Below are 12,255 nucleotides of genomic sequence, written 5' to 3' on the forward strand. Positions count from 1 at the left end.
CCCCTCTAGCCCCCTATTGACGGCGGGCGGGCGGGGACGGACACGCGCTGCTCGCGCCCGCTGGTCATTCCCGCCCGAAGCGGCGACGTCGACGGCGGCTTCTCCTCCTCCTCCTCCCCCTCAGGTAAAAAAACCCCGCCGCCATTCGCCCTCACACCACATTAACCCTCCATTATCCCCCACACACACACAACCCGCGTGTACGTACGTTTTAGGCGAGGGATCGTCGCCACACACACAGTTAGTTACCGCCTCCTCCCTCAAGGGGGGGGAAGTAGAGAAAAAGCGCCGGCGGTTTTTGATTCCCTCCGGCCGACTGGACTGGACTGGAATCTCCTCCCCTCCGACCGGCCGTCCTATTGTTTTCCGCCTTGAAGGGGGGAACAGACCTCCCCCTCTCACTCTCCCCGCCCCCTGACACCCCCCCCCCGGCGACCTCCCACCGCGCGGGGGCGCTGCGGCGGCCCGGGGGCGCGCCTGCGCACGGCCGCCCCCAATATGGTGGCGGCGGCCATCTTTGATCAAGGCAAGACACGAGGTGTCAAGTCAAACATAGAAGGTAATAATAATAATAATACATTTTATTTAATGGGCGCCTTTCAGACATCTCAAGGACACCTTACATAGTAATCGGATTAACATATATATGCAATTTTTTAATGTATCTTTGTAATTCTTTGTACTGTTTGATGTGTTATATGGACCTGTGTCTGAAATAAAGCTTTAATAAAAAATATATAATCGGAATATAACAAGTAATAAAGACATCACAGAGACACAAATTAAAAGCAGAATTCAATCCAAAAACAGAAAATCAAAAACACAGTGTGAAGAAAATGTACACAAAAGGTACACAAAAAATGCTGGAGAAACTCAGCGGGCGCAGCAGCATCTATGGAGCGAAGGAAATAGGCGACGTTTCGGGCCGAAATGCAGTTTAGCATCTAATCAGAGTGCAAAGTAGTAAAAAATACTGGTTAAAACAATATGTACAATGTGATGAATTCAAGTCAAGTTTATTCGTCACATACACATACGAGATGTGCAGTGAAATGAAAAGTGGCAATGCTCGCGGACTTTGTGCAAAAAGACAAACAAACTACAAACAGAATCACATATTCTTTTACATGTTGTGGGCGGAAGGAAAAAGGTTCAGTAAAGTTAGTCCCTGATGAGATAGGGGTTTACAGTCCGAATTAAACTAGTACATAGGCAAATAAATATATACAGATATATTGCAGTGAAATGAAAATATTATTGTATTGTATTCAATTTATTGTCATTATCTCATAAGAGACATCAAAATGGATTTTCCTTACAGTCAAGTAACATAAAAAATAAATAATAAATAAATAAAACATATTAACAAAAAGCACAAACACAGAAGACCACGACACAACATAACCCCACAGTGGCACAAAAGTTGAGGAAGGTACCATAGTCCAGCCAGCCTCCCCGCCGATCTTCCCAGATGTTCACCCGTGGTCGGGGCCTCCCGAGCACCCGCAGTCACCGCCAAAGTCGGCCCGATAATCAGGCCCTCGCGCCAGGAACGATGAAACCCCGACGGAGAACATCCTCAGCGGCCGGGACCTCCAGATCAGCCGCCTCCCACCGTGGTCCGCGGTTCCCGAGTCCACAGGCCGAGCCGGGCGGAGTCGCAAAAAGTGGCAATGCTCGTGGACTTTGTGCAAAAAAACAGACAAACACACTACAAACAGAATGGAACAGAATCACATATTCTTTTACATATTAAATATTGTGGGCGGAAGGAAAAAGGGGAAAAAAAACATCAATTAAAACAAAAAGCAGTAGAGTGGTTCAGTAAAGTTAGTCCCTGGTGACATAGGAGTTTACAGTCCTAATGGCCTCTGGGAAGAAACTCCTTCTCAACCTCTCCGTTCTCACAGCATGGCAACGGAGGCGTTTGCCTGACCGTAGCAGCTGGAACTGTCCGTTGCAGGGGTGGAAGGGGTCTCCCATGATCTTATTGGCTCTGGAGTTGCACCTCCTGATGTATAGTTCCTGCAGAGGGGCGAGTGAAATTCCCATAGTGCGTTTGTTCGGCTGAACGCACTGCTCTCTGCAGAGCCTTCTTGTCCTGGGCAGAGCAATTCCCAAACCAGATTATAATATTTCCGGACAAGATGCTTTCCACAGACGCAGAGTAGAAGCACTGGAGATCCTCTGAGACACTTTGAATTTCCTCAATTGCCTGAGGTGGTAAAGGCGCTGCCTTGCCTTACTCACGAGTGCTGCGGCGTGTGATATCCATGTCATATCCTCAGAGATGTGGACTCCCAGGTATTTAAAACAGCTCACCCTATCCACAGTATCCCCATTTATCCTCAATGGTGTGTACGTCCTCGGATGATGTGCCCTCCTAAAGTCCACGATCAGCTCCTTAGTTTTTTTGATGTTCAGTAGTAGTAAGTAGAAATCAGGCCATTCGGGCCAGCACCGTCATTCGATATTTCAAGTCAAGTCACATTTATTTATATAGCACATTTAAAAAACAACTCTCGTTGACCAAAGTGCTTTACATTTGTTATAAGAATAGTATACACAAACAAGCTACATACATATATACAATATATTATCATGGCTGATCATCCAGAATCAGTTGCACAAAGACCCATCATTTATATACTTTTATAATTTATAAACCAGCCTCTGTACTCCACAATCTGAGATTTGCAATAAGAAAAAAGTAAAAAATCACATGTGGTTAAAGTGCACATTGTCAGATTTTAATATAGAATAGAATAGAATGCCATTTATTGTCATTAAAACAGCTTGGTTTGAACGAAATTGCATTTTTTTCAGTCTTAACATTACTGAAAAATACAAGACACACACTTAACACAATGAATCTCCTCACACCTCCTCACTGTGATGGAAGGCAAAAGCCTTATCTCTTCCCTTTGTTCTTCAATTTAATAATTTCAGGTAGTCCCTGACTTCTCCCTCTTTCCCCTCCCCTTCCCAGCTCTCCCACAGCCCACTTTCTCCGCCAAAGATCCAAAGAAAGATCTTCCTTTATTCTTCCCGCGCTCTCCCCCACCCCCGCATCAGTCTGAAGAAGGGTCTCCACCTGAAACTTCGCCTTTTTCCTTCGCTCCATAGATGCTGCCTCACCCGCTGAGTTTCTCCAGCATTTTGCGTCTGCCTTCGATTTAAACCAGCATGTGCAGTTCTTTCCTACACAGGTAACAAATGTGGTTAGCCTGTGTTCCGTGATGGGCCGAATGGCCTAATTCTGCTCCTTGAACTTATGAATGACACACAGATAATACAATAATCGATAATACAAACCTAGTAGCGCAAAACTAAAGTGCCTAGTGCAACAAAAAAAACAGTCCGTAGAAGGTCACAGTTGCGGAGGTCAGTGTTGTACAGGGTTCAGGAGCCTGATGGTTGTTGGGAAGAAGCTGTTCTTGAAGCTCGAGGTCACGGTTTTCAGGCTCCTGTACCTTCTTCCTGATGGTAGCAGCGAGATGAGAGCGTGGCCAGGGTGGTGTGGGTCCTTGTTGATGCTGACTGTCTTTTTGAGGCAGCGACTCCTGTAGGTCCCTTCGATAAGGTTAATTCCCGGATTGGCGGGACTGTCATATACAAGGTTAATTCCTGGGATGGCGGGACTGTCACATGCTGAGAGAATGGAACAGCTGGGCTTGTACACTCTGGAGTTTAGAAGGATGAGAGGGCATCTCATTGAAACATATATAAAATTGTTAAGGGCTTGGACACACTAGAGGCAGGAAACATGTTCCCGATGTTGGGGGAGTCCAGAACCAGAGGTCACAGTTTAAGAATAAGGAGTAAGCCATTTAGAACGGAGACGAGGAAACACTTTTTCTCACAGAGAGTGGTGAGTCTGTGGAATTCTCTGCCTCAAGAGCGGTGGAGGCAGGTTCTCTGGATGCTTTCGAGAGCTAGATAGGGCTCTTAAAAGTAGCGGAGTCAGGGGATATGGGGAGAAGGCAGGAACTGGGTACTGATTGTGGATGATCAGCCATGATCACATTGAATGGCGGTGCTGGCTCGAAGGGCCGAATGACCTACTCCTACACCTATTGTCTATTGATATTGGGAAGGTCAGTACCTGTGAAGGACCGGGGCAGTGTCCACCACTCTCTGTTAAACTAATCACTGTTAAACCTGACGGCAACACCGACTCCTAAGGATCAGACGTTTAGATTTAAAATAAAGTTTAAATATCAGGCAGAATTCCCAAGACTGACGAACAGAGTAAGTGGGTCTGTGTGCGCTGTCTCCTCGAGTATATAAAGACACATGTTCAATTTTGGAAAGGCCCTACAACCCCCACAATTAAAATGTGGATTACGGAAATGTCGGAGAGCCTATACTTAGAAAGAATTAGACTTGTCTTAATGGACAAACAAGATCTTTTCCATAAAATTCATTAACTATCTGAAGGGATAGATTGGCACAGCACGAGGACCCAGCTGAAACTTGAACTCAGGAATAGATGAAAAGCTATACTTTATAACCTACGAACCTATCTCCATTGATGTATTACAGGTAACCCATTCCACCTCCCTTGTTTTTCTGTTGTGTTTTTTTTTTGCTTTCTTTTTTATTTGTAACTTTCTACCCTCTTTTTCCCTCTTTCTATAAAAAATAAAAACACTAGAAGCAGAAGTAATTGATAATGGAAAATTTTAATAATGTATGACTGATGTATATGAAAAGTTTTTTTACTATAATATGTAACTACATTTTATAATATGTCTACTTCTAATAAATAAATAAATAAATAAAATAAAAATAAAGACACAGGTTGTCGGAGCGAGTCGTCTCTGGCACACAGCGGGAGTGAGTGGCTGTGGAGACAGGATGTTCAGGAGAGTGTTTCTCGTTTGCTGTTTATCCCTCCCCACTCTGGGACAGGGTAGGTACCAGGGCAGTTCAGGGGGGCCGGAGGGGGGGGAGGCTTTGTGTCACCAACTGGGGGAAAGTCTGGGAACAAGAGCCCCAGTAGATGTTTAAGTAGGAACTGCAGATGCTGGAAAATCGAAGGTAGACAAAAATGCTGGAGAAACTCAGCGGGTGAGGCAACATCTATGGAGCGAAGGAAATAGGCAACGTTTTCGGTCAGGACCCTTCTTCAGACTGATGTGAGGGTGGGGCGGGAAGAAGAAAGGAAGAGGCGGAGACAGTGGGCTGAGGGTGAGCTGGGAAGGGGAGGAGAAAGCCGGGACTACCTGAAACTGGAGAAGTCAATGTTCATACCAATGACCCTATAGCGAGCAAGATAGACCATTCGACGAAAAAGACCTAGTGCGGTCATGGGCAGATTCATGGGTAATTTTCGGCCCCCTTTCCGTAACCGGCTTCCGTCTCCGCACCAAAGATCCAATAGCGGAGCAAAGCTACTAGTGCGGGGACGGAAGCCGGTTACGGAAACATCTTTGGTTCTTTGGTAAAAATCTTCTCCTCATTTTCAGAATTATAATTTATTAACACAAACTGTTCCCCCGCAACGTTAATTACACTGCGAGTCGGGTCGGATCGGGTTACTGAAATGGATGCAAAAAAGGCCCACGTTCCGCTCTGTTGCGTACTACACGTCAGCCCATTGCATTTAGCAGGCGTGGTCTATCTTGCTCCGCTATAGGATCTTTGGTTCATACCGCTGGGGTGGATGGTCAGACATGGTGGGGAACTTTGGACAACACAAGCGGGACCTTTGCGAGCGAGGGGAGATGGGCAGTGAGGAGGGAGACCATCCTCGGGTCCTCTTGTGTCCTGAGTCACAGGACATGTCCACTCTCCTTCTTGTTCCCTCGCCCACCGTCCCACCCTCGACCTCTCCCACTGCCAGGGGGAGGCCAAACACAAACGAGAGGATCTGAACCTCACATTCCCACCTGGACCATCCTCAACCTGTCAGACGGGGAGGGGTAATTGGGGCAATTGCAAGCTGTAACCAAAGGGTCAGTTATATGCTGGGGTCAAGGAGAGAGCGTTCACGTCACGGCCCTGTTTCCACCAATCTTTCCAACACCACGCACAAGAAGCACAAGACAGACACCATTGTATGCAGATGGCGAGACGTGTGTTCAGCTCTGGCTGAATAACTTCTAATTTGTGTGTGGGCTCGACAAGAAGTTATATGCTCACCCCCTGCCTCCCAGCCTTGGGACGATGGCACAGCGGTAGAGCTGCTGCCTCACAGCGCCAGAGACCCGAGTTCCATCCTGACTACAGGTGCTGTCTGTACGGAGTTTGTACGCTCTCTCCGTAATCTCCAAGCGCAGGCTCGGCGATCGTTTCGCTGAACACCTCGGCTCAGTCCACCTGAACGTACCTGATCTCCCGGTTGCTCAACACTTCAACTCCCCCTCCCATTCCCACACTGACCTTTCTGTCCTGGGCCTCCTCCACTGTCAGAGTGAGGCCCAGCGCACAAATTGGAGGAACAGCACCTCATATTTCGCTTGGGCAGCTTCCACCCCAGCGGTATGAACATTGACTTCTCCAACTTCAAGTATCCCTTGCTTTCCCCCTCTCTCCATCCCCTCTCCAGTTCTCCCACCAGTCGGACTGTCTCCAACTACATTTTATCTGTTTGCTTTGTTGTCCCCTTCTCCCAACTATCAATGATCTGTTCTACATGTTCCTTGATCCCCATCCCCTTTGATGTCTTGTTTTCACATCTTACCCTTCCTTATCTCTGTGTCTCCCTCTCCCATGGCTCTGTCTGAAGAAGGGTCTCGACCAGAAACGTCACCTTTTCCTTCACTCCAGCCCTTGCTTCCCTCTCTCTCCATCCCCTCCGTCTTCCCAGTTCTCCCACCAGTCTTACTGTCTCCGACTACATTTTATCTCTGAAGTTTGAAGAAGGGTCTCGACCCGAAACGTCACCCATTCCTTCTCTCCAGAGATGCTGCCTGTCCCGCTGAGCTTCTCCAGCATTTTGTGTCCATCTGCCTGTGACCTGCGTGGGTTTTCTCCGGGTGCTCCGGTTTCCTCCCACACTCCAAAGACGTACAAGTTTGTCGGTTCATTGGCTTGGTTAAATAGTCCTTAGTGTGTAGGATAGTGCTAGTGTGTACGAGGATCGCTGGTCAGCGTGGACTCTGTGGGCCGAACTGCCTGTTTCCGTGCTGTATCTCTAAACTAGGCGTACAGTGTGAGTGCGAGGGTGGGGGGGGGGGGGGACTGGGGGATTTGTGGGCATACCTGGTAGAAGACGGGCAATGTCATAGCGGCGCAGCGGGTAGAGCTGCTGCCTCATGGTGCTGGAGACCCGGGTTCCATCCTGACTTAGTGACCTAATGTTGTCCTGAATTAGATGACGTGGCCAGAGGGGTCTCAGTGGAGAAGACCCTGCCCTACGTTGGGTCGCTGATGGAGGGGGAGAGGGCAACTCTACAAACCCGGGGAGGTCTCGCCAAGAGGAAGCTGACCTTCACCTTTCCCCGCGAGTGCCCGGACGGCCGCAACATTGTCATCATCTGCCGGTACGTGGGGCAGAGGAAGAGCGACCCTCCCGACTTGCGACCCGGCACCAACTTCAAACAACTTCTCCGCCAGGCCGACGCGCTGCAGAGAATGGAGGACGCGTACGCCAAGTGTTGCGGTGGTCAGAACAGGTGGACGCGGCTGCATTGTGCACTGGCCGGGGTGAGGATCCGCGATGCCCATCGTATCGCCCGGGGCAGGGAGGAGATCTTGTGTTGGGTGGGAGCCTTCTATAGAAACATAGACAATAGGTGCAGGAGTAGAGGCCATTCAGCCCTTCGAGCCTGCACCGCCATTCAATATGATCATGGCTGATCATCCAACTCAGTATCCAGTACCTGCCTTCTCTCTTGGTTCTTGGTTTCTTGGTCCTCCAAAATATTCCAAATGGAATTTAAACTGGAGGTGGTGAAGGGAGGGCTTAAGCCAGAAAGGGTTATTGGGAAGAAAGAGCTACTTTAAATTTAGTTGCATCTGGTTGGGTAACTATAGTAGGGTGAAGATTATTCCATGCTTTAATTGTGCGAGGAAAGAACGAATTGGTGTACACATCTCTCCATACCCCCTGATCCCTTTAGCCACAAGGGCCACATCTAACCCCCTCTTAAATATAGCCAATGAACTGTGGCCTCAACTACCTTCTGTGGCAGAGAATTCCACAGATTCACCACTCTCTGTGTGGGAAAAAAAAATGTTTTTCTCATCTCAGTCCTAAAAGATTTCCCCCTTATCCTTAAACTGTGACCCCTTGTTCTGGACTTCCCCAACATCGGGAACAATCTTCCTGCATCTAGCCTGTCCAACCCCTTAAGAATTATGTAAGTTTCTATAAGATCCCCCCTCAATCTTCTAAATTCTAGCGAGTACAAGCCGAGTCTATCCAGTCTTTCTTCATATGAAAGTCCTGACATCCCAAGAATCAGTCTGGTGAACCTTCTCTGTACTCCCTCTATCAAACACAACTGAGATTTCCCAGTGAGGCAAAGTAACTGCAGGTTACCATCTATGGAGAAGGGACAAAGTGCTGGAGTAACTCAGCGGGTCAGGCAGCATCTATGGAGATGGGACAAAGTGCTGGAGTAACTCTGCGGGTCAGGCAGCATCTATGGAGAAGACACAAAGTGCTAGAGTAACTCAGTGGGTCAGGCAGCATCTATGGAGAAAAGACAAGGTGCTGGAGTAACTCAGCGGGTCAGGCAGCATCTATGGAGAAGGGACAAAGTGCTGGAGTAACTCTGCAGGTCAGGCAGCATCTATGGAGAAGACACAAAGTGCTAGAGTAACTCAGTGGGTCAGGCAGCATCTATGGAGAAGGAACAAGGTGCTAGAGTAACTCAGTGGGTCAGGCAGCATCTATGGAGAAAACTGAAGGGTCTGTACCTGCACTGTACTGTTCTATGTTGCACAGAGTCATGAGGAGCTTAGACTTATCGCCAGGGTCACGGACTCCAACACCAGAGGGCACAGGTTCTACGGTGAGAGGGGAAAGTTCAAACAGGAACCGGTGGGGCAGGTTTTTCACACAGGGAGTGGTGGGTACATGGAACCAGCTGCCAGAGGAAGTCGTTGAGGCAAGGACTATAACAGCATTTAAAAGACATCTGGACAGATACATGGAGAGGAAATGTTAAGAAGGATATGAGCCAAACATGGGCAGGTGGGACTAGTAGGGATGGGACATCTTGGTCGGTGTGGGCCGAAGGGCCTGTTTCCGTGCTGTGTTGCACAATGATTCTCAGTGGGTTCAGCCTGGTTTGGTACCTGGGTTAGTATGGATGGGTTGGGCCGAAGGGCATGTTTCTCTGCTGTTTCAACCTGAATCCCTGACGTCTCTTTCAGTGGATGAATTCACTGGACCAGTACTGTGATGAAGAACTCTTGGTCATTACCTTATGGTACGAGTGCTGCAAGCTGTGGGGGAATAAGAGATTCGACTGCTTCACGCAGGCAGCGCCCTCTCGGAGCTACATACCCTGATCCCCGGACACTGACTTCCTTCCCGGATAGAACATCCAGCTCCTTCACCAGTTGCTTTCAGATGCATTTGTTTCCTGCTTTCTTTTCTGTGAATTGGATCTCTTGAATTGAATTGGATTTGAATTGAATTTCCATTTTGTCCCTTGAATTTGAATTGAATTGTGTGGATTGAATTGAATTCCCTTCTGTGAATTGGATCATTTGGATTTGAATTGAATTTCCATCGTGTCCCTTGAATTTGAATTGTATCCCTTGAATTGAATTGAATTTATGTTGAATTGAATTGTATCAAATGAATTGAATTGTGTGGATTGAGTTGAATTCCCTTCTGTGAATCAGATCCTTTGAATTTTATTGAATTGCTATTGTATACCTTGAATTTGCATTGAATTGTATCCCTTGAATTAAATTTGGATTTAATGGAATTTGAATTTGAATTGAATTCAATTTGAATAGGATTTGAAATCAATTGAATTGGTCCCTTGAATTGAATTTCTTTCTGTGATTTGGATACCTCGTTCAATCGTTTTTCTTTCAGACTAATGTTTAACGCTAATAAAAGTTGTTTAGCAAAGCAGCAACGCTGTGTTCCTGTATCGTTCCGTCCTGTTCTTTTCCTAATGATAGCTGGAAAGTTGCCAGTCTGAAGTCCCGACACGAAACGTCACCTAACCACGTTCTCCAGAGACACTGAAACAAGGAACAGCAGATGCTGGTTTACAAAGAAGGACACAAAGTGCATGGGTGGCTCAGTGGGTCAGGCAACATCCCGGGAAAACATGGATAGGTGACGTTTTGGGTCGGGACCCTTCTTCAGACTGAAAAACCCAAAACATCACCTATCCATGTTCCCCAGAGATGCTGCCTGACCCGCTGAGTTACTCCAGCACTCTGTGAAACGTCACCTATCCATGTTCCCCAGAGATGCTGCCTGACCCGCTGAGTTACTCCAGCACTCTGTGAAACGTCACCTATCCATGTTCTCCAGAGATGCTGCCTGACCCGCTGAGTTACTCCAGCACTCTGTGAAACGTCACCTATCCATGTTCCCCAGAGATGCTGCCTGACCCGCTGAGTTACTCCAGCACTCTGTGAAACGTCACCTATCCATGTTCTCTACATATGCTGCCTGACCCACTGAGTTACTCCAGCACTCTGTGTCTTTTTTTTTTGCTGGGAATGTTGAGTTTAATTGAATTGGGAAAAATGTAACATTGAAATAGGCCCTTCACCCCGCCGACCATCACCACTATGTTATCCCACTTTCTCATCCACTCCCTACAGACTAGGGGCAATTTAAATAGGGACACTTTTTAAAAATGGGCCCTCCTCCCGCAGCGCGGTGCCTCCTCCTCACCCCCCCTCCCTTCCACCTCCCCCCATGGCACCCCCTCCTCCCCGCCCCTCCCGTGGCACCCCCTCTTCACCGCCCCTCCATACTTGTCTCATTCGTATCCTCAAATCTTCTGACATTAATTAAAGTTCACTCACTATATGGAAGGGTGAGATATTTTGTTAACGTTTACGGAACTGGAGACAGGTGAGTGGGGACAGGTGTGAGGGGACAGGCGTGTGGGGACAGGTGTGTGGGGACAGGCGTGTGGGGACAGGCGTGTGGGGACAGGTGAGGGGGCAGGAGAGTGGGGGCAGGTGTGTGGGGGCAGGAGAGTGGGGACAGGTGTGTGGGGACAGGCGAGTGGGGGCAGGTGAGTGGGGACAGGTGTGTGGGGGCAGGCGAGTGGGGACAGGTGTGTGGGGACAGGCGAGTGGGGACAGGTGTGGGGGCAGGTGAGTGGGGACAGGTGTGTGGGGGCAGGCGAGTGGGGACAGGCGTGTGGGGGCAGGCGAGTGGGGACAGGCGAGTGGGGACAGGTGTGGGGGGACAAGCGAGTGGGGACAGGCGAGTGGGGACAGGCGAGTGGGGACAGGTGTGGGGACAGGTGTGTGGGGACAGGCGTGTGGGGACAGGCGAGTGGGGACAGGCGAGTGGGGACAGGCGAGTGGGGACAGGTGTGGGGGGACAAGCGAGTGGGGACAGGCGAGTGGGGACAGGTGTGGGGACAGGTGTGGGGACAGGTGTGTGGGGACAGGCGAGTGGGGACAGGCGTGTGGGGACAGGCGAGTGGGGACAGGCATGTGGGGACAGGCGAGTGGGGACAGGCGAGTGGGGACAGGTGTGGGGGCAGGCGAGTGGGGACAGGTGTGTGGGGACAGGCGTTTGCGGACAGGTGTGGGGGCAGGCGTGTGGGGACAGGTGTGTGGGGACAGGCGTGTGGGGACAGGGGAGTGGGGACAGGCGTGTGGGGGCAGGCGTGTGGGGGCAGGCGTGTGGGGACAGGCGTGTGGGGACAGGGGAGTGGGGACAGGCGTGTGGGGACAGGTGTGTGGGGACAGGTGTGGGGACAGGCGAGTGGGGACAGACGTGTGGGGACAGGCGAGTGGGGACAGGCGAGTGGGGACAGGCGTGTGGGGACAGGCGAGTGGGGACAGGTGTGTGGGGACAGGTGTGTGGGGACAGGCGTGTGGGGACAGGCGTGTGGGGACAGGCGTGGGGGCAGGCGGGTGGGGACAGGCGTGTGGGGACAGGCGAGTGGGGACAGGCGTGGGGGCAGGCGGGTGGGGACAGGTGTGGGGGCAGGTGTGTGGGGACAGGCGAGTGGGGACATGTGTGTGGGGGCAGGCGAGTGGGGACAGGCGTGTGGGGACAGGCGAGTGGGGACAGGCGTGTGGGGACAGGTGTGGGGGCAGGCGTGTGGGGACAGGCGAGTGGACAGGCGAGTGGGAACA

At 50.0% G+C, this 12,255-nt stretch overlaps 2 protein-coding genes across 2 annotated transcripts in view; one reads left to right on the forward strand and one right to left on the reverse strand.

Moving 5' to 3' along the window:
• Nucleotides 1-10,049, forward strand: part of LOC116968923 (extracellular matrix protein 1-like) — a 10,100-nt gene extending 51 nt beyond the window's left edge. The window contains exons 1-3 of the mRNA XM_033015913.1: nt 1-124; nt 7,322-7,653; nt 9,331-10,049. The exon at nt 1-124 is cut by the window's left edge and continues 51 nt beyond it. Coding sequence (XP_032871804.1) covers nt 7,378-7,653; nt 9,331-9,468 — 414 coding nt within the window. The 5' untranslated portion in view covers nt 1-124; nt 7,322-7,377 and the 3' untranslated portion in view covers nt 9,469-10,049. The remainder of the gene's footprint in view (nt 125-7,321; nt 7,654-9,330) is intronic.
• The window catches only part of adar (adenosine deaminase RNA specific), a 68,190-nt gene that overhangs the window by 36,600 nt on the left and 19,335 nt on the right, over nt 1-12,255 (reverse strand). The gene's annotated exons all lie outside the window — the stretch shown is intronic.

Source organism: Amblyraja radiata, chromosome 47 (assembly GCF_010909765.2).
Source record: "Amblyraja radiata isolate CabotCenter1 chromosome 47, sAmbRad1.1.pri, whole genome shotgun sequence".
Taxonomy (NCBI): domain Eukaryota; kingdom Metazoa; phylum Chordata; class Chondrichthyes; order Rajiformes; family Rajidae; genus Amblyraja; species Amblyraja radiata.